The sequence below is a fragment of the Phaethon aethereus genome (genome assembly GCF_964289735.1).
Source record: "Phaethon aethereus genome assembly, chromosome: 12".
NCBI lineage: Eukaryota > Metazoa > Chordata > Aves > Phaethontiformes > Phaethontidae > Phaethon > Phaethon aethereus.
In genome coordinates this window covers 10,452,013-10,474,861 of record NC_138588.1, presented here as the reverse complement: position 1 = coordinate 10,474,861, position 22,849 = coordinate 10,452,013, and the positions used below count along the sequence as shown (strand labels likewise).

Here is a 22,849-nt window from a genome sequence, read left to right as displayed (position 1 = left end):
TTACTGCTGTAGTGCTTCCCACTGTTTTCTTCCTCTTATCATTCATTACTACATCATTACTACTACTACTGTTGAGGAAATCTTGAACTGTTTTTGTAAGTGTGGAAATTAAAGAGAGGAAGTGACTTGTCCAAGGCTATTAAACAACCTAAAACTACTCATAGGACACATTTGTTTTTAATGCTCTGTTCATGAGACTGTGTGCTTGATATAATTGACTGAAAGAATCCTAAACCATCTTAATACTAATAAACATTGTTCTTGCCTCTATTATATGAGCAAGTGTAGCATAAGAACACATGATGTAGATGGGGTTTTGCTGTGGGATTATGTTCACCTTCTTGAGTTGAAGTCAAGATCTAAGACTTTGTGATTAGTTTGTCCAGTTGTGTTGCACAAGTGCAAGTTTTATGATAGAGAAAATTCCTGTTTCTTCTTTGAGGTTAGAATTCTATTAAGAATAGTCATATAATATAAAAAATGCATGGTTTATTATTTTGGAAATAATTTTATTTATTAATGCTGGAAAGCAATATATATTTCCATTGCTCTTAATGCAAAGAAAAAAAACCCCAATCAATTCTAATTCCATGGAAAAAAAAATGTATCTGCATAACTTCATTATTTTTTCCTGCTTTTAAGCCTCGGTGACAAAGATCTTATTTTTTTTTTTTTAATGTAGGCATGTGACAGCATGTTACGTGAGAAATTGTCCATATTGAAATTAGTAAACAGAACAGATAATTCTGAAGAGTATCTGTAATGATTATAGCAGGATCACAGGTTCAGCTGTTTTATATGGGAAATTAATAGAAACAGGGGAGGAATTGGAAGGAGAAGATGACTAGTATCTCAAATTAATTTCCTTGTTTGCACTTTATTAAATTAGAAGATAACTGTATATCATAGATTTTTATTTAGGACCAGATTTAAAAATCAAATGGACAATTTCAGGCAATGCTGTGAGATTTCATGTATGTGTAACTCACTTTGCTGTTTAAAATGTGTGAGGTGCCTTTAAAAACAAGTCTGTATTGTCTTTTGTAGGAATGATAATGTCATTCTTTAATTTTTATTATTTATTGCTTTAAGTCTTATGTTAAAGCACTTCGTTTTAAGGTAGGATTTATCAGTGAGTAGATAGCAACTGCATCAGAATATTAAAATAATTTCTTATGTTGTTGTCTGTTCTAAGTCTTGTCCTTTATGAAGTTATTCACTTTATGGAAAGGTAGCTATAGCGAGCAAAGAATTTTCCCTCCATTTGAAGACTTGCTGTAAAGACTACCTTAAAATAATAAAGATACCACAAGTAATTTAAGATGACAGTATTTGATCCCTATGTATTTGGAAGCAAAGTCTGGTAGTTTATCTTGGTATAGATAAGCCTAGATTAGTACACTGTATGCTTAGTTTTAGCTGTCATTCTAGCTCAGAATAACATACTGGACATGGTGTAAAAAGCAATTTTGAAAACTGGCTTGGATCTTTTTTGAAAAAGTGAGAATTCACATGTTAGTGGGAGAAACTTAACTTATTTTAACAAAATAAACAGAAGTGTGACATGGTGGCCTTTTCCTAAACACAGTAGAGGAAGAGTTTGCTAATTTTAGCTGATTTAAAATACATATATTATCATGGGGACAAAAGGCATTCTGAGTAAGTTTTTACTTGTGCCAAATATAATATCCTAATTATTGTGATATAATTTCTTTTAAAATAAATGACATTTACAAATACTAATACTTTAAAATACAATGTAGGCCTTTAACTCAAGAAGAAATAGCTCATCGTCGTGAACTTGTGAAACGAAAGCATGCAGAAAAATTGGCAGCAAATCAAGGAAAGGAGCTGTCAGAAAAGCCCTCAAGTGAAAATTCATCTGAAGTAACTGCGAATACTGGTGATACGAAAGGTATATCATGCTCTGCCACCTTTTTTTCTCATAGGATGTTTAATAGTAGTGTGTAGGTGTTGTCAAGGGGCTCTGTACCTTAAAAAGAATCATCCACTTGCCAGTCCAAACAGTTCAATGGGTGGAACTGAACGAAGAGTGAGGAGGTGTTTGTAAGAAGGCTATAGTTCATAAATGCTGTAAAGGTGCCATGCATACCTGTTCCTGTAGCCTGAGAATGTGCTTCATCTCAGTGCTTTGAGTCAGTGAAGGTACATGATGCTTGAAGGAAATGCTCTGCTGAAAAATCAAATAATTTTCACCCTAAGTAGAAAGGTGCAGTGATGGACTTTTGCCCTTGTAATAAATTGGTACAAAAGCGATGTATGAGCAACAGGACTGGATTATGAGTTACAATGGGGCATTCTTGCCGTCTTTTAATGCATCACCAGATGTGATAGGATAAGATGTAATTGATTTTTTTCTTCAGATGATGAGGCAGAAACTGCTTCTATACTTCATATGTTTTTCTGACTTTGATTAGGTGAAGAGCAACAGCTTGCTGGTCAAGTAGAGATCATGACCTCAAAGGCAATGAAACAGGAAGCAGACAACAAGGAGTCTTTCATTGCTTTTGCTAGAGTGTTCAGTGGTGTGTTGCAAAGAGGGCAAAAGATCTTCGTTTTAGGACCAAAATATGATCCTGCTGAGTCTTTGCATAAGGTAAGAGGTGACAGTGAGATGCTGCCATAACTTGGAATACTTTTGAAACACTGATGACTTAACTTTTTACACATTGCTCACTCAAGAAATAAAAAAAAAAGTTAAAGTAAAAAATTCCAAAAAGTATCAAAGTAATTTAGGTAATTGTGGTAACAGCTGATTATGTCTGTAAACTCATTATAAACCTTAACACTTCCAAGTACAGTGTTGCATTAACTAACAGTAAACCCAGTATTTGCATACTTTGATTCAAAGAAAACTCGCAAAGGAAAAAACAATGCTTTTGAGGAACAGGAAGGTGCATAATGGTATTGAAAAAAATGGTGTTAAATGTTTTGAGATTGTGATCGTAGAAGTTCATTACTTATGAATTTACTTTAGAACATTTGTTTTATCAGTGACAATGAAAAGTGAGCTAGGAGTACTATGCATTTAACAATTACCAAAGAAAGCATTCTTTTTTATTTTCTTGGTAACATTTTCTTGTTTGCCACAAGACTGGATTTTTGGAAGCGGAAAAATATTTTTCAAGTATATGAAATGAAAATGTTTTAGAATGTATTTCTTATCTTTGAAATGCAAGGAGGTTTTGAGGAAGACGTTTTTATCAGTACTAAGTGATAAATACCCAATACTGGTTGTTTTACTCTGCGTAGCTGTCGTCCCAGTGTTCTGCTACAGACGACCTGCCATTAGTACCTCATATGACTTGCTGTACATTGGAGAGTCTCTACTTGCTTATGGGAAGAGAACTTGAAGATCTTGAAGAAGTACCTGCAGGAAATGTTCTGGGTAAGATGTAACTAGTATTTAATTTCCTAGAACCTGAATCCTTATATCATCCAAAATACACGGAAATTGTTTTGATGTGATCAGTAAAAAGAAAACGTCAATCTATGAATGTTTTTAGGTATGTTGTGTGTCCAAAAAATGAAGGCACTATGATTAAACTGTGATTTCTGTGAACTTTGAATTGTGAGGAGGGAAAAGGATGAGTAGGAGAAAATTAGGGATTACACTAGCTTTATTTACTGTTATCCTCAGGTTGGAGTATTGCCAGGTAAGTACTGCTGCCAGGAATTGCCAAAGGCAGCAGTAAGGTCTCATATTTTATAAACTGTAAGGATTATTTGTAGTATTTTCCCAACAGTGGAAATTCTGTAATATGACTTTTCTAGTGATGCACATAATTGTAGTTTTATTTATGGGTCTGCTTGAACTATGGTGCTAAAAAACTATTCCTTCTGTGGCTGTGGCAAATTTTGAACTTTCTCCTTGGACAAGGTTCTAAGTGGTAAGTCATCTTAATCTTTGAGTTATGGTCTTTTGTACCAGGTTCTGAGCTGCTTTGCTCTATAATATGAATAGCATTCTTTGCTGGTTTTGTCCTTCATTTGTCTTTTTTTAATATCAAAACTAGTGTTTAGAATTTGGGAAGTGTAAACATTAAAAGCTATTTGGTTGTTTTTTGGGTTTTTTTTTTAGTTTTGTCAATGAACATGTACAAATCAGCAAAACATAAGGGCTTTTTCATGTCTATTGTCTAATTTTTAGACATTTATAGTAAATATATAATAAATTTAAAAATAGGTGTACTCTGTCAGGGTTGGAGTTTGTTAATCTAGGCAGTTAACAATGCTGGTTGCTGTTAGCATGGGCCTGGTGTTCAGAACCTAAGTAGCTAGGGAATTAGTTTTATTTGGAAGTTCAATATTTTAAAATTCTGAATTATACTTTACTAAAGTCTGATGCTCAAGTTGACCATTTTCAGTATCAAGATGTATTAAGTATATGGTATGTTTACTTCAAAAAATTATTAGGAATTTGGAAAAAAAAATCCCCCAAAAAGCACTCTGCAGTAAAAGTGAAAGGATATAATTTTCATGCTTGCCAAATAATAAATACTCCTGGAGCTGCCTCCTTCAGAGAAAAATATACTATGAGAATTATATTATGTCCTTAACATTAAGAGTCGGACCAAATTTCAAGAAATGTATGTTTTCGTAACCAGTTAATTCTACCAAAAGGTTGTGAGTAGTCTCTACTGCTGAAGGCTACTCTTCAGTGGGGTCTAGCTTTTCCACAAAGAAAAGCATGTTAGTTGAGTCATACAAAAGTTCTAAATGGTGACACAAGATTTGTCATGTTTAGAAGAATTCATTAAAATTTTAAGATCAGAGCTAACAGTCGGTGCTCTTGGCCGAACTGTTTGGTATTTCATCTCTCTTTACCAGACCATTGTCTAGTCTCTTTATATATTGACAGTACAGGTTTTAATTTTTATGTAGAATATAAAAGCTCAAGTATATATATATTTTTTTTTTAAATCTGATGTTATTTTAAAGACTTTGTAAAACTAAAAGCTCTAAATACCTTCCTGTTCATTTGTTTCTCCCATTTCCCTGTAAAGCTGCGTTGTTAATTTACATAAATTCAATAAACACCTTTACTGATTTGATGATGGTTTACCACACTCAGGAGAAAATGCAGTACCTTTATATGAAAGGAATATGTAACAATGGTGATGCAAGACTTCTGTTGTTCCAGTTAGTAACAGTGATTTCTGTTTCAAAGGCCATTTATCTTCCAGCTTTAAAGCATACAGCAGTGATTTCTCTCCAGCCATATAAGGAAATTGCTTGTAGATTATCTAGTAAATTAAGGATGCTTTTCTGAAAGCTCTGTGGTTTTACTCTCTATAATTAAGTTATTGCTATAAGGAATGCACAGTTAATCATACTGCCCATTTCCACTTTAAAACTCATGCTATAGGTTTTTTTCAGAATTTTTTTTCTTCAGGGTTCGGGGGTTTTTTGCTGTTATTTATAGGTTCTTTCTTACAAGGAGGAATCTGCTTGGTCCTAGTGAGCAGCCTTTTTATTCTTTCTACTGGCTTATGCAAAGGTTTAATGGTCAAAGACGTGGCTTGATGCTTAGGTTGTTTTATTTAAGATGAAAAGATTTCATCCCTTGTTCCTTGTGTTCAATTAATAATTACTTAAAATATTAATCTCCTTATACTTGCTAAAAATCTGAGAAACTTGTAGCAAAATACTGTAAGAAGAAAAGGTGATGAACCATACTGTATTTGAACTATAGAGCTGTCACACAAACAGAATTCAAGAACATCCAGCTGAAAAGCAATGCTATGTCCCTGTCTAATAGGGATAGCCATTCTGGCAAGCATTGGAAAGTTATTTTCTGGTATTATTCTGAGTTTCTGGAAGCTAGGAGAGGCAGGCTGCTTTGCATTAGTTAATTTGTATTGCAAGTTTGCAGCTCAAATGTTTTGTCAAAAGTATTTGTAAAAGAGCTAGAAGCAGTATGTCATTATCAAGTAATATGGCAAACACAAAATACTGCCACCTTCAACATACCTGTTTATAATTCAGAATTTTTCATCTTTACAATCTCTGCAACTACTATACATTTTCTGTAGTCCTTGAGTAGGAGTTTAAATATGATTTAAAACAAATGAAAAAGTTCTTGGGAACCAAGGATAATAAAGTCTTTGTAATAAATCTTCTTTTAAAATTTGTCAGAATATTCTATGAAAAGAGTAAAATTCCCGTCTCTGATAAACCCACCTGATTTGTAGAATTTGTAATTTAGAAGCACTATTGATTTCTCCACTCTGAGAGCTAAAAAGGAGTATGTGAACTAAATGCCTTCTGAGGAGAGAGTACTCTCTTATTTTTGACTTTTTTTTTTCCCTGTATGTCTTTTAGAGGTCCTGTGCCAGCAGGGAGGAAATCATACTTGTTAACTGGTAGTACTAGGTTCTACTTTGTACTACTGGGAATGAACAGAGACCTTGCAGGAGGAGAGTGTAGTTACTGGAGCAGCAGATAAGGTTATACTGGAGTAGGAATGTGCCCTCGGGTTCCACACGGCACTTGTATTTAGTTGAAACTGCTGAATGAAAAACATGATAGTCATTGGAATGGGCCATGAAAAGTATCTTGAGGTTTAATTTGGAAAAATGTTGAAATACTGATCCAAAAATAAATCATGTGTCTCGATGCACTGTTTCAGGAACAGCTTATTTTTCTGTATCGTGTCACAGGCCTTTTGCGTGGCATGCAGCTGCTGAATTTGAACCTCCCTGCGGTCGTCGGGTCGGAGAGTCCTGGGAGTGAGAGTCTTGTCTGTCTTGCGAATGGTCCACCTACTCGTCCTTATTGCAGTGCTAGCCTTCTCTGCATCGCTCTGTCCTGTCTTAAGGGTCATATGAACTTCTGTACTGGCTTCACTTCTCTGGCAGTTGGGCTGATGCCTTATTATCTTAACAGAAACAGTCTTATCTCTTTTGTGTATTATAACTAGGTATATCAAAATCATGCATACATTCCAAACATAGAAGTACTCCATGCTTGCAAACATTAAATGTGACCATTATGTATGTCACCTAAATCTGTATCTCAAAATCAGTTCAAATCGTTTGATTCTAAGACATCCGAGGCACATTCTGTGCTCCCCTTTTGAGAGCTGCCTGAGTATCTATTGGAAAGAAAATGTTGTATCATAGACCTTGGGCACAAGTCTGTGTGCTCTTTGGAAACTACTGTCCTTCTGTGTCTTTAAGGAGAGAAACAGTACTTGAATATTGAATTCCAAAGACTGCTTAACTGATGTATCACTGCGTGTTTTTAGTGACACTATAATTAATACTGACCTGTGTTTGCATAATCTAGTGCTATGCAAATAGCAAGCTATTGTAATTGCCATACTCTCTTTAGAGGTTTGCCCTTCTTTTCTCTGATACATTTTTGTCATAGCAAGGAGTTTGATATAGACAATCATCTGGCTATCCAGATGTGTTTAGCTTCTTTAGTTTATTGAGTATTACAGAAGCTCAGGTTCTTGCTGGGACACTCCCCCGTGTTGTACGGGGAGCATCTGTGGTACTGGAGGTACCATCCAAGCCTCTTCTCCAGATGTGTTGTATTTGACAGGAAATGAACCACTGGCTGTAGGGTGAAATCCATTGATCTCTAGTTTAGTTATCATTATTCTTCTTACTAGTGCTTAGTTTCTCTTATAAAAAGGAAAACTGTAAATGGTCCAGTCATGAAACATTAATTGCTTTAATTTGGAAGTTCTTCTGTTTGCAAAGTAGTGTTAGGTATTGTTTAACAAACTGTAGAGACTGATAATGCAGGTGACAAATAGAAAAATTCACACTAATGTAAATGATTTTTCTTCTCAAATTTTTTTGTTAATGAAAGGTAAGAGGAAGCAGTTTTTATTATGACATTTCAGAACGAAAAAATGTTGCTTCTTTATCAGGAAGGAAAACAATAACTTAAATTGAAACAGTATTGAAAGTTCCACAAAGAACATTATTACAGGCAACTTTTAAATTATTTTGGTTATGTTTCTATGTTAAGAATATTTCATCTAAATCAAGACTATCTCTATCGCACCAGTAAGTGTTTTGAAGCATTAATAAGTCTGTATTCTGAGGAATGCAAGAGGAAGTGGGGACGGTCGATTTGCTTGTTCCCATGCAAGAATGTCTTTCTCTTTATAGATGTATATATATGTGTGTATACATATATTAAAAAAACTTAGCTATGTATTTATTTATTTAAACCAGGCAAAGGAAAGTACAAATATAGGAAAAGCATAATTTTATAACACTTGTTCTGACATTTTTGTGGTTGAAGACAATAAAAAGAACTTAGTGGGTGATCCCTGAAGTGACAAAGGAAAAATTTGAAGGCAGTATGTGAGGAAAATGTACTTTGGGCACATAAAGATTGAACAAGTGCATGCCCTCCAGATGCACATAATAGCTTCCTCCTCCCCCCCCCCCCCCCTTTTTTCTTATTTTTCTTGTTGCTGTCCTGTAATTGAAGGCAAAATGTCATCTTTGTTCAATGCAGGAAAAAAAAGGGGTGGTGTTAGTAACAAAAACAGTTGTTGAAGGTATGTATTTTAAATTGGCAAAAAGAGGTAGTTTTTTTGTGATGGTATCATGCACAGATGAAAGGCCTAGGATTCCCATGCTGTGTATTCATTCTTATTTTTAAGTAATTTAAGCAAACGCTGATGTAAAAACCAAGGAACATGTTTCTGAACATACTGTTTTAGGTACTTGCTTGTATTAGTGAGTAATATTGTGGGGTTTTGGTAAACTTGGCTCAGTGTCATGTTTTTCTGAATAAATAATTGAAGGATCATGAAGTGATGCATTTTTGTTACGTGGAATAAAATTTATCTCGACATGTTGCACGTTCACACTCATGCTTGCGTGCACACGAGTTCAGAATAACATGCATCTTAAAATTGACACGTATAACTGCTTTTTTTCTACAAATACCACAACAATAGCCTTGTGTTTGCTAGCATACAAATCCCAGATTTTTCTTAGAGCTGCCTATATGACTATTTAAGTGCTTTTTCTGTTTTGTTGAATACTGTTAAAAGCAAAGCTTTTTCCTTACCGCTAGATTTGTGTTGCTTCAGTGTAATGCTCATAGGAGGCTAGATTATTTCCTGCATGATTTCAAATGCAGTTAGCTATGCGAATATCAAGTATTTGACCAAATTAAGAGCATTTGTTTCTTTAACTTACCACATGACATTGTTAAAAGCAGGAACCTAGAAGTCACTCCTCTTGGCAGCTCACTATGAACTGCCTTGCTACATGACAGACTGCTGTGTACCTTGGTTTTTCCATTTCTGAAGTGCTTGTTTTCCCATACAACGTCCTTTCATGTTTTAATTATTTATAAAGCACTTACAGGATTCTTGACGTGTAAACAATATGATATGGGGAATGTAGGTGATTATGGATTCATACTTCTGGGTTTTTTTGCACCTTTTGGAAGATAGGAACTATACAGCTGCAGTTAGCGTGAAGACCTGGTATGCAGTAGTATAGCTAACCTCGTTACAAGGTGTCTAACAAGCATTTTATTCCTTTAGGACTTCATTGAACAATTTAGGAGCTTTTAATAAGCAGCCTCTGTTAAGAGCAAAGAGCAGCTGCAAGCAGCGATGCCATTTCAGGGGCCCAGAATGGCTTTCTAGGACTGATGCCAACTAGCAAGCATTACCACCTTCTGTGAAAGTCCTGCTGTTGCACCAGCCTTTTATTTCTGTGCAGACGTTTGGTGGGCTAATTTCACTCTCTGAATCAGTAATGTGATTATTTAAAAAAAAATCATAATAAAAAAGAATAGCCAGCTTGAAGTGATTCCAGCTGCATGGACTGTGTCATCTCAGCATATTATGATCAGTGAACACGGGAGGGCAGTCTTTCTCAAGAATGTTACTGAAATTAGCCACGATAGTGAATGAAACAAAGAAAACTCAAACCTTTGTCTTCAGTTTTGGAATACTTACGATTTTTATCGCTAACTACCATCTTAAACCCAATAAATAACCTTGCATTTTTAACTAGTTTATAGTAATCCAGCATTATTAGGAAAAGATACATAATTGAATGGATTTTGTTACTGAATGATGTTTTAGCTCTGTGAACTGTTGAGTTTACCTGACATCATTTTATCTATATTAATTTCCTACCCAATTAATATTTTATGAATAGTTGAACTGTTGAAAAAATTAAATATGTTCAAGTTGTTTCTTGGAGCTAAAGATGTAATAGTTAACTTGTTGTTTGGCCTCTTTCAGTGCTCGAAACTAAAACCGTTTTCTTAACTCTGTTTTTGCTGTAGTGGACTTAGTCCCTTTGCAGTTACTGCTCTTTGCTCTGTGTGGTTCCAACAAGCAGGCCGAGTAGTTTATGTTGCTTATTGGGCAATGTGACATAACATGGTGCGCAGCTAATGACGTAGTACCGAATGAAATTAGAAGTGTGTTTTGCTGATCATCTCTAAGTTTCCTTCACCTTGTTTGCCTTAACGATTTCTGCTGGTTTATTTGTGCTTCCATTTCAGGGGATTTGACTTGTTACACTTTATTGTAAAAGAAAAAAGTGATTCATTACCTTGTTTTCAAATCAGTATCACTGGAGAGGAAACAATATGACATGTCGTAGGTCAGAGGTATGGCACTGACGTGTGTCTTTACTGATTCAGCTAAAGTGTTTTGGGGAAGAATACTTTGAATAGTTAATAGATTCCTTATAAAGCCTTTTTAGGTTGGGTGTTGTTTTAATTTATCTTGAGGAATTTAAATTGCTTTTTGAGTAGCTATATTTTTTTCTATTTTTCTAACTGTAGCTTCTTAAAACTCATAAATGTAGTAATTCTTTCTGAAGAAAACCACTTCTCAATTCTCTAGTGCTTCTGGAACGTTCTGTTCTCTAATTTTCAGGGGTTTATTCTGAGATCTTAAAATGTCTTGCCACTGGAATACAAGGGCTTTTTTAAAATCATATTTAAAAATTGAGCTTTGTAAGATTATTCAAGATAAAGTCATAATACATTAATCTAGCCAAAAATGCCTTTAGGTTTGCTTTTGACCACTGTTGGATTATAATGTCAAAAAATTCAAATAATTAAGCTTATGAGGAAAGGAAAGAATGCAATGAAACCTTCTGTATCAGTTTTAAAGCAACTTTTAGTTATTATAATCTGTAAAATCTGAGCTTTCATGTAAATGATAAGTAGATTTCTATATAATCTTCAAATGTGAGGCAAGTGCTCCTGATTCTTTCAGGCTTGTATGCAGACAGATACTTGCCGGTGCTTGAGGTTTCCCAAATAGTACCAGAAGGAAAACTGCCCAGACTTGTTGGTGTTCGTTGGTGCTACTTATATGCCTGTGGGCAGCAGTGGGACTAACAAGAATCAAGACAATTTCATACCATTGCTGCTTGAAGAAACTCAGAGCACAGCGGCAGGCACGTGCTCGGCAGCTACTTAATAGAAGAGATCTAGAAATAGACTGGAAAGAGAGTTTGAGGTGCAGGCAGTCATATCTGTCGCCCCTCTGTTTGCTTCAGAAAGAAGTGATTTTTGGCCTCGGGACTTCAAATTTATTAGATGCCTATTATTACACTAATATACATTGATCAGATTTCAGGGCCAATGTTAAAGGAGACCGACTCATTTTCCTCGTGTAAGGGTGGAGAATTGACTTATGTAGTCATTGCCTCTGGGCAGATGTTACTCAGCCTTTCAGTAGCTAACTGTTTGTGGTTTTAGGTTCCAGATACTGCCTGGCTTATCTCCAAAATTTCCGAATCTTCTGTGTGAGTACATGGTTAGGTGTGATGTTTCAAGTCTCTCTAAAATGAGAAGATAGCGATTTTCCCCAGTATTTCACAGTTGCTTTCTTTAGTCAGCATCAATGTATTATTTTTAGTCTATGAAACTGAGTATGTCCATGTATAAATAAAGGGAGAACAGTTATCTACAGAAATAGCCATATTTATTACTTGGCTAATGAACCTCTTATATTTTCCAAGAGAAAAGAGAGAACTGTAAGAGAACGAGAGTGTTGACGTAGTTAGTATCACCAATGTAAAATGGTAATAGAAGTCTTAAGGTAAAGTTTTGAGGTGATTGGCCTGAGCTCATATCCGTAGTGTTGCGTTTGGGATTCTTTCCAGCATACTGAGCTACATCACTGATGATTTTGGGAAATTACCTCACATTTTCATTTGAAGAACCTGAAAACTGTACCTTCTCTCGATCTGCTTATAAAAATTACTTGGAGCATAGTTTTGTGTTTGGTGTTTTGTATGTTTTTTAAACCAGTATCCTCTTTAAAACTACAATGTCAGTATTGTTTAGTAGGTGGCAATTCATGGTACAGCCATGTGCTCTCTCCTTTCTTACGATGTGCTTCTAACGGGAACCAACTAACTTGCCTTGACTGGTTGATAATCTCTGATGAGACTTAGGTATCCATTACTAGATGAAGATCTATGATAGATGAACCAAAGTGACTTTGGTTTTGTACTCAAAGTTGTCGGAATTCCATTTCAAAGGATATCCTGCCTGTTAGTGTTGCTGTGAAATATTGTATGAAGAAGTGGGAAACATCAGTTCAGGGGTGAACTTGGACACTAGGGCACCAGAGTAAATGGCTGAGAGATTCAGCAAGCATGCCTGCTTTGAGGAGTTAGTGTTTAAGGTTCAGTTTTCAACAGAGGTGTAAATTACCTGATTTACCAAGGATCTGTATTTAGACTACATAATTAAGCCTTTTATCCCTCTGCACAAAATCGTATTAGGCTTGTTTGTCTAAAACACACTGGAGAGTTACCTTTACAGAAGTAGTTTGCTGTAGGACTCAAACTTTTAGAAAGTTGTTTTAAAGGAACATTTCCTTTGTTTAATGGGGCCGTGGGTTTTCTAAAATTCATGAGAACATGCAGTGTCATTTCAGGAATAGGTACAAAATAATCGCTTTAAGCACAAATGAGTTTGAAAATACGTGCCTTGCTACACGTAAATTCATGTGTAGCAATTCAGATGTAAAAAAAGACACCATAAATCAAATTGTTTAGGAATGTGCGCAGTTACCAATGCAGAAAAGAAGTTTTGTTCTTAAAGGATTTTAAGTTTTGCAGTGATATTTATGGAAGATACATCTCATGCTACTGTGATTGTGTACTTGAATCAGAGACATTTTTGAAATCAGGTGCGTTCTTTTAATCAGCTGGCTATTCCTTTAGCTGTTCTGGTCAGACAAAATTCACTTTCTGTCAGATGAATTAAGCGTTTCAGCTTCATTGCAGAGGTGGTCAATTCATGTACCAAAAGGTAGTTGTAAAATGTGGATATTTGTCATAGTATACTTTGGGGCAGATAACTAAACAAAAATATAACTGGACTACTATCTCGTAGGTATCATTTAGGCTAGACTTTTACTTAAGTGTGGAATTGCAAAGACATTGAAGGGCATAAAAACTTACATTAGATCATGAAATTATCTGTTTGGCTAATCTTTGTTTTCTGTATCTTAGAGCTGTATTTTAGATGAGCGTGCAGCTCCATTCCTAGCATAGCTTCTCTCTTGCCAGGCCTTGCAGACAGTGCTGCTTCTTTATCCTTTTGCAGTCTCAATCACGACAATGTGCTTTTCCCAACACATCCTTAAATAACACAGACTACCGGCCTAGATAATCCTAATAATGATACAAAATATTTTCATTTCTGATGTTTATCAGTGCTGAAATACACGATGTGTAACTCGGTGGGGGTGTCGGGAAGAAACTTTGATCTAGAAATTACAGGTTAGTCGTCTTAAAATGTTACCCTCTCTGTGCCCTGTAGGAGGCAGTGAATGAGTGGTGGATAAAAGTAGGTTTTCCAGGCAGTGTAGGTTTTGTTGGTTAAATCTAGTTAGTCACAACTTTTGCATAGTTCTCGCCTTCTGAGTAATTTCTTTTAAATCTTACCTTTTTCAGCTTTAGTACATCAGGAAGTTGTTCTCTGTACATGTGGTTTTTAGCAATAGAAAATGTATAATTCTCTTGAATTTGTAATGTTCTCTGTTTCTGTATAATCTCTTTTCCAAGGTTATGCAAAATTGAAGCTCCTTTACGTGGCTTTGATTGAATAAGGCTTTTTCCCATCTTTATACTTTGAACAAATACCCTGTGAACAAAACAGTTCTGAAGAAAGAAATTGGTGGTTTTGTTTGTTTTTCACTGAGTTTCAGTTTCTCATGACATATACACAACTGTCTGATAAGGATTGTATTTTAAGTTGAATATTAAATGATCGTAGTATTCAGAGCATCTGGATTATGATGATGATGATTCCTTGACAAATTAGGGTAGTTAGAGAACTAAGGTAATTTTCCATATATTTCTTTACAAGAAATGGAAATAGGAACCAGGTAACTTGTTTCATCCTTTAAACTGTTTTCTTATTCCCATTTAATGTGAAGCCAGAGGGCACTATTTTTCATACAATACAAAAATGTGCAGTTATTTCAATTTTGGGTAAAGGTCTCATATGGATTCACAGCACTGTAAGTGTAGTGCAAACTTTGGATTATGGTTTTTAATGTGCATTTCTTCATGCAGAAAATCTACAAATGTTTTGACTCTAAATGAGATTAATCTCGCTGAGTGTTCTGAAAGCCAAAACTCTGCAATCAGTGTGGTGCCTACCACACGAGCTCAACTCGGAAGTAATGTACTGGTTTCAGAGGCAGTGTGGTGTTAAGTAAAGCCACTGTCATGAAAACATCTTGTTTAGCTTCCTTTTCTTCTTTGATACTTCCTTTGTCCTGAGAAGAGCTACTGATTTGTATGAAAGAGATGGGAAAATTCTCCGTGTTGAATGTTTCTTTAACTTTAATTAGGCTACACTAATTGCCTTCTGCACTGAGTAGTAGCCAGGCTGTAGAAATTAGGCTGGACCTCCTTCAGCTGTCTTTGGAGTGTTAACATGGCTCTGAAACCTACCCTTTTCCCCCTAAGCTCCCCACCCCACATCTTAGTGTTAACCTCCTGTTTTCTCTTTGGCTTCCAGCTTTCTCTCTGCTTTTCCATCTGTTACTTTACCTCAGCTTTTAATTTTGATTACCTTAGTTATCCCATGCCAATAAAGTAAGACTATATAAGAATAATTTAGTTAACCACAACCTAAGCTCTGCTCCAAACTGGCACTGTTTACCCCATATAAACCACTAATCCATGAGGGCAGTTTATTTGAATGTGTTTTAAATTCCTGCTGGAGCACTTCCTAATCTTAGCCCGGCCTCCTGTGTAACAGATAGAGGAGCAGCTTTCACACCCGCATGTGAAGAAGTGTTTGTCTTATTGTGTAATAGACCTAGTGTCTGTAATATACGGCATTCTTGCAATAAATACCATCTGTGGTTGTGAAATGCCCCTACTTCTACATTTTGAACTAGCCACAAAAGCCTTTTATTACTTTGTATGTTTCTCCTTTGCTTCTATTGTCTGCTGTTACCAAAATTTCCAGGAGCTCAGAAGAAGCAAGGAGAGAATTGCAGTGAGAGCATGGGAGTCTGAGCAAGGAAGGCAAGTTTGGAATTAATTCTGCACATGACCCCACTGAACACAAAAACAGTTGCAGAGAATCGAAATCTGTAACAAATGGGAAGGTTACAAGCTCGAAAGATTGATAATAAAAGCTATGTTTTAGTGTGTTATTTTCTAAATATTTTCACGAGATTTTGATGTTGTTTCATGCTTCATACTAAATTGCAAAAGTGTTGTGAGGGTTGCTTGGCCTGTATCAGCGTGTGAGTCATGAAGTTGGCTTTGTCTGGCTTGTGAACTGTGGGGGGGGACTTAAGGCAGAGCTATATTTAGGTGTATCAACTGATGTCAAACTGTGGCGCACTGCTAAACAACAGTGTTAAAGGAGCAGCACTGGATAGTTTGGGCTCAAAGTTTAGATTGTTTGTAGTGGTTTAACATTTAGTAAATAATTGGAAAAGCTGATGTTTACTAGAAATAGTCTTCTGCAGAGGCTGCAAACTGAGCAGTGTGAGTCTCAAATCCATTTGTACTTATCTAGTAATAGCTATTCTAATTTAAGTGTCAAAACTGTATGAATTGAAAAGCAAGCATAGCTAAAACTTCTAGTTTCACCTTACAGGTTTCAGAATTTGTTATTTCTAAAGAACGGTTTAATTCTAGTTATAGGTGGATGAGGGTAATGTTTGAGGTGCTGTTACCATTGATTGTTTGTCTTAAGATGCAGAACAGCTGCTGACTTTACTTGATTGTGTTTTGAAGTTTTGGCATTGATATCTGGAACCAAATTTAGGTACCTTTTTGCATCTAATTATGACTAAAAGAAATATGGTTCTTTTCTAACTTTTCTTGCTCCCTACTACCTAATTCTCTCCAGTGAGGTCAGTTAATGCATTTGGGCAAAATTCAAGTCAGTGATTTTAAAAAATGAGAGGCTCCATTTTCCAAGGCTGCTCTTCTATCATAACTGTCATGGACTCTAGCTAGTGTTTTTTGTGGGGTTTTGCGTTTGGTAACCTTCCTTTGTGCAGGCATGTTTTGGTAGATAATTCACCTAATTTGATAGTGAGCCTTTTATATTGCCACCTCTGTTTCTGGGCCTGTCTGTGTGAAGACAGTAAGATTGCAGTGAATTTAAGGACTCCAGCTGAGACGTGAGTGAAAGCTTTTCCTTACAGAATGCAGAGATTTCCATCATCCTAATGAATTTGAAGTGGGCAGGGTTTTCAAAGGCACTTGGTCTTGGTTTAAGCACACTATTGTTGACTTCAATGTAAGCAGACCTGAGCCAAGACAATGTACTGATGGGGAAATAGAAAAACCATACTTGTTATGTATATAGTTGTTTAAGTTAACATATGGGGGATAAGTCAGTTTATCTGTTACTGTCATTTTAAGCTTCATTGGGTGAAGTATCATCATTGCCAACTTTGATAGAAGTGAGTTTCGGTGACTATTTGGATTTCTGAAACATAGTATTGAGCAACAAATATTCATTTAAATACTTGGTCTTTTCCAAGTGTGATACGTTAAGATTTGGACAAATCATGCTTTATGCATTATTGAAGTATTGGGTCAACCACTGTGAGTTTCATGACTGAGAACCCATTAATCTAAATGAAAATGTGAACCTTCTGGTAGTTCTTGTTATATCAGTTATTGCACTTAGATGTCAGAAAGACATTCAGACCAATGCCCTGCTCTTTAGTCTGCTGGAGCTGTTGAAGACGAGGAAGTTGAAAGCACACGGGATGAATTCTAAAGACAGCCTGCATAGTTCATTGATGCAAAGAGCTGTGTGTTGAGAAGCTTTCAAAATGACACCTAAAGTGTATGGGATCCTGATGGTTACGTTTTTTGGAGCTTTTGCACAAGAGACATGTTCAAAAAGCAAGCTCGCTGAGCAGTGGTACTAGCAAAGCCTGGATTCCTGTGGACTGGTGTCCTTAAATTCCTCAACTTCCCTCTGAGCTACTCCTATTGTGCAGTTGTGCGTGTCCCAGTTGGCCAGCCAGGATGCACATGCTGGTCACCAGGCAGCTGCTTCCAAGTGGGATATGTAATGATCGTGTTTTGCCGGCCCTTTTTTCAGTGAGCTCACCAATTTTGGTCTCCCTTCAGTCCTTAGCCATTGATTTTACATAACTTGTGGAAACTTAATTATATCGGAACCCTCTCCTCTCTCTTGCTGGTAAACTTAGTGGAAGTTGACAACATGTTTAAAAGTTGTTGAGGGGAGACTGTGTGATTACAGGAGTTGCGTTTACTTTGGGAATGAGACTAAAAACATACTCAGTTTTTAACAGTCTTTTGTGTACATAATCCCGTCAGGAAGTATGATGTACTCTGTTGGAAGTGTTGCTTCTCAACCGAAAAAAATCATTTTAAGTAATCAGCCATTTTTAGCAGAAATGCTTTTCAGTTTTAGTAGAAAAAGTTCATCTAGCCAGAACTCTTCCAAAGCATTTAAAGCTGATACCTAGCAGTGCAAATGGCCACATTTCTTTTGTTCAGAAAAGCAGCTGACTCTCTGTGTTTTAAGGTTTTGCTTTGTCTCGAAGCGGCGGCCGAGTCACTGCTGTTGCTTGTGGATGATACATGATACCGCATCTGTGGACTCTTCTGCTTAGTCAGCAAGATGTTAGCCAGACTGGTCTAGTTCCTGAGGGGGTAGTGGTGGGGCACGGGGACAAATTAACTAGTTTCAGGACCATGAGCTGTTAGCTCCACTTTCTACATGCACAGGAGGAGAAAAAAGATCCCTTAACTAGTTTTATAAGATACTGACTGTTAAACCTATACTTCTGGTTGGTGTAATCATGCCATAGGAGTTTCACTGTAGTTAATATGTTGATTTGGTTTTTCTTGGACAACACGTCAGGAGTAGTATGTCTTAGAAATGTATTAATGCTTTCTGATTTGAGGGAGTGAAAATTGGATGAAAAGGAAAATTGGCCTTTTATTAGGTTAGTTTTACCCTGTTTATTTAGTACTGAATTGGCTCACCCAGAGACTGACAAATGCCAGTGCTGCTGCTGGGAAGCCAGAAGTGGGGGCAAGATTGCTGTTTTTGATGGCAACTGGCTGCTAGATCATCCTGGCTGCATTTGAGATGGTGTTCTTGGACTACCTTTTGCAGTGGGGTCTCTTTTCCTTTTATCCTGTAGTGCGAATGAAGCACTCCGTGACTGGTGCTGTTACTGTTCAAAAGGAAATTAAACACTTAAGGATTTTCCAGATGTGGACCTTTAAAGCTCCAAGCTCCCTTCCCGGTGTCTTTTGTCAGTATGAGGCTCATGCCTGTTTTTAACAAATGAAGGGAGCAGTGTTGGGGAGGTTATCATTGCACATAGACTGATGGGATGTAAATAAAATTAAATCTTACTAGTTACTTCTTTGCAAGGGGGGCATTAAAAATCAAGATTATTTAATTTCTTTCCTCCATTTTGAAATCTCCATTTTAAAGCCCAATTCAATTATGTGGTCTTCTGCAGTAGTCTTAAGAATTCTCGTATCAGAATGATCTGTATGTTTTTTTCCCATCTTCTTCTTGGCCTAGAGCTACTAAAAGTTAATATTTTGCAATATATTAGGAAATCAAAGTTATATGGACTATGAATTACAGTAATAACCCAACAATACATTAACATTTTGGTATGCTTAGCTTACACAGATGCAGACTGACAGAAATACTTAACATGAAGCTGACTTATAAAAGTCATTATTTAAATACAGTTTTAATTTTGTGGAAAAATAAGAAATTTTATTTATCACTGTGACAGAAATCTGTTTTAACCAAAATAATGAAGGGCTTAAAGAGCATTTTCTCCAGAATTTCATTATTTTGTATTTCTTAGGTCCTTTTGTCAATGATTAATGTGTGTGTTTTGAAACAACTTTCTGGAACTCTGTTTTTACTTTCACTAAAAATTTTTTACGATTCTAGCTCAATTTTTTTTTATGTATTCGGAGCATTTCTCAGCCTTTCAATCTGAGATCAGTATTAATGGGCCAGTCATAGGTTTTTGTGTGCCAGTAACTTTTTTTATTATTATTATTTGAGTGCATTTTCTGTTTATTTTGGAATTTATTTTGCAATTAAACTGGAGCACGATAAATAACTCATTATCAGTACCTTCCTAGGCTGCTGATATAACAAGTGTGTTTAAGACATCCCCTGTTCCCTCTCATGCCATCTGTTTCTGCACCCATTATGTCAGAGTCCTAATCTGAGGCATTAGAAATGTCCTTTCTTTTGTTAGAATCTTTCTTCTAATTAATTATTCCCCAAAATATTACTGCTTGTAACTACAAATGAGATATTTAAAGGTTTCTTTTAGCTTGAAGTAAAATTTTGTATTACTCTTTATCTTTCCTGAAAATTACTGTATTTATAATAAACATCAACTTCTGCAGACTATAGACTGAAGTGATCCATTATTCATGGCACTTCGGAACACTTCAAGGCAACTTCCCAAGGCAACAAAATACGTAAGCAGAAATCACTTATAGGCAGATGTAATGGGGGCGGGGGAGAGGCGTTTGCCTTTAAAGAAGAGCATTAGGCATTGGGTCAGGTCTTGGAAAATTGAATTTTAATTAGTTACTTGCATGTCTCACATGTTAACAGGATAAATGGTCGATGACTCAGTAGGGTATTTCCCACAGGATATTGTACACATTTGGTAATTGGTATGCTGCTTCTACTTGCGATGTCTGAAATGTCCTAAAAACTGATTAGTCTGTCTTTGCATTTACCTGATATATTGAATGATAAAGGCCTCATATTCTTTTTTTAACTGATGAAATGTTAATCAAGTATATTTGTATTCTACAGTTAAACAAATTCTGAAATCCAGCACAAGGATGGACGAATTTAATGAGCTTTTAAACTAACTACCGTTACCTTTTGTAATTGGCATTTCTAGTAGTAGATTCTAAATTCCCCATGTACCTAGGATATGTAGTGCAGAACTTGTAGCGATATGTCCATGTAGCTTTTTCTAGACAAATATGACAAAAGCTCCAAGACTTCTACAGATTAAAATTAATTCCTTGCAAGATCAGTGCCTGAAGGCCTCATTAATTTTAACACCACTTATAATTGATTCTGGGAAGTAACAGATGTTACTTACAGTTTATAATCTTCAGTTTAAGAAAACAGTATATACATGAAGTCTGCCCATTTTTGGGATACATTACTAAATCTGAATAAAATGGAAAATTGCATTTTCTTTTAATGGTCAGTTGGTTGTTAAACTGTGCTATAGCTAGTCTGATTTCAGAAGAAGTAGTTTGATGTTGTTGATCTGGTAGCTGAGATTAGTTATTTTGCTCTGTTATTTGGTCAAGAAATTAGAAGAATTCAGTTCGCTGTTGTGCTCAAAACCTCTAATGAACTTTAGATCTTCACTCGCATCTTGCCTTAAGTATTCTTATAAAAATACTAAACTATTGTATGGGTTTTTATGTCTTCCCAGTGTCTACTTAAAAATAAGTATTGAACTTTACTCAATTTTTAAATAGAAAGGCTTTGCCTCTGTCTCCTTTCCTCTAACGTTAAACACTTTTCATGCTCAATCTGATAGAGCACAATTGATTCAGTGGTTTTTCCTCTCAGCCTCCGGCTGCTGCCTCCCCCTTCGCTGTCTTTGGAAGTTCTATATATATTTCAATGCAGGTGAAATTTTAAAAACATTTTAATAAAGTGAGAAGTTATTGTTTTGATGAATACTTCCAATATATATTCTGTTCATGTTACAGACCTGACAAAATAGGATCCTATTTTAATACATTTCCAAAACTAAGCAGCTGTATACAGCTAACTTTATTAATGGTGGTCGTGGAAAAGAGTAGAATTATGATTGCTCTGCTTTTTCCTAATATAATTACTATGATATATTCAGTGAGCCAGAGAGGTTTATTTTAAAATACTTGGTGTTTTTGCCTCTTTAACTTCCAAAATACAAGGAATATAAACTATGTCTTTGCTGGAGGACTGCTGGAACATAGAGATTTGTCTTGTTTTTCTACTACTATGAGGATGAAGGATCTTAGGTCTTTTAGTATATGTTCCTTTTGCAAACTTAATTAGGTATTGATATCAATACTTAAACTAAAGCATTCTGCTAAACACTTCAACGTTTTCTTGGGTTTTGTTGACATTTTTTCATGGACAAGACTTATTATCAGTTTATAATTATGTACAAAACAGCTTTATGAAGGGTCTATAGCCCCATCTTTTTCTGTCTTCTACAAGGCAGATGTCAACATTGTAGATGAAGTCTAGGAGAGTTTCAACATAGGAATTACGAATAAAATAATATTTTTTTTTTTTTTAATACTTTTCTCATTGAACCAGTAGAAAACATCAGTAGATGACTACCATGTGTTTATCCGTGGGACAAAGTAGGGAGGCTTCCTAGAAATATCCAGAGCTGCACCTGTGAGACATTTCTCATCTCCAAAAAATACATATTCTCTTTAGAGACCGTAGTTAATGCGCTGTTGTTTGCAAGGCTTTCTTTTTCCTTAGAAGATTGCTGGGCAAAATTTTTTCCCTTGCATAGGATGTTCCATATGAATTCACCAGATCTGTTTTCCAGTACAGTATGCAATTTCATGGATTTGTTTACAAAAGCATGTTTACTACTAGTAGTAAAAACCCCAACAAATCAGCATTTCAAAGGGCTTTTAGATTATCAAAGTAAGTATGTTGAAACAACCATTCCTAAATTCCATTTATTTGGGAGAGCAACCGTGCTGAACTGCCTCTGAAGTTCTGGTAGTAATTTTTTTAAAAATTAAGTAAATTCAGATGTGTTGCTGTCAGGTTAAATAAAAATAATTTATTCAAAGTAATTATAAATCTAAAATTTGGTTTGTGTTTCAGAAACCCTTGAAGAGTTTTGTATGATGCTAAATGCTTTCCACATGCAGTAATGGAAGTATTAATGTTATGTACGGGCTAACTGAAGCTAGTTCCAGTGCCTATGTGGTCACGTTGTACAAAGATCTGTCCACATATTTACTGTTGTTTGGTATCCCTGCTTTCAGATGATCTCAAGTTGAGCTGGTGTGTGGAAAGGAATTATAGTGTTTGGGCTCAGGCAAAATATATTACATGTATACTGCTAAGTAGAACTAACATTTTTATAAAACCAGAAAAGGTACTGTTCAGTGCCTTTATAAAGAACACTTTATAGTTAAAAAGATTAAAGTAAATTAAATTGGAGTAAAAATTTTTTTTTTTACTTTTTTTTTGTGAAGCTATGATGCCATTGATATCATAATACGTAAAGAGGAATAGAGAGGTTACAGATCTAAGCATGAACTTTCTAAGTCTC

General features: G+C 35.7%; 1 protein-coding gene across 1 annotated transcript in view; it reads left to right on the top strand.

Annotated features, from left to right (window-relative positions):
• The window catches only part of EFL1 (elongation factor like GTPase 1), a gene marked incomplete at its 5' end in the record, with an annotated part of 79,851 nt that overhangs the window by 22,488 nt on the left and 34,514 nt on the right, over positions 1-22,849 (top strand). The window contains 3 exons of the mRNA XM_082005249.1: positions 1,764-1,915; positions 2,439-2,617; positions 3,274-3,409. Coding sequence (XP_081861375.1) covers positions 1,764-1,915; positions 2,439-2,617; positions 3,274-3,409 — 467 coding nt within the window. The remainder of the gene's footprint in view (positions 1-1,763; positions 1,916-2,438; positions 2,618-3,273; positions 3,410-22,849) is intronic.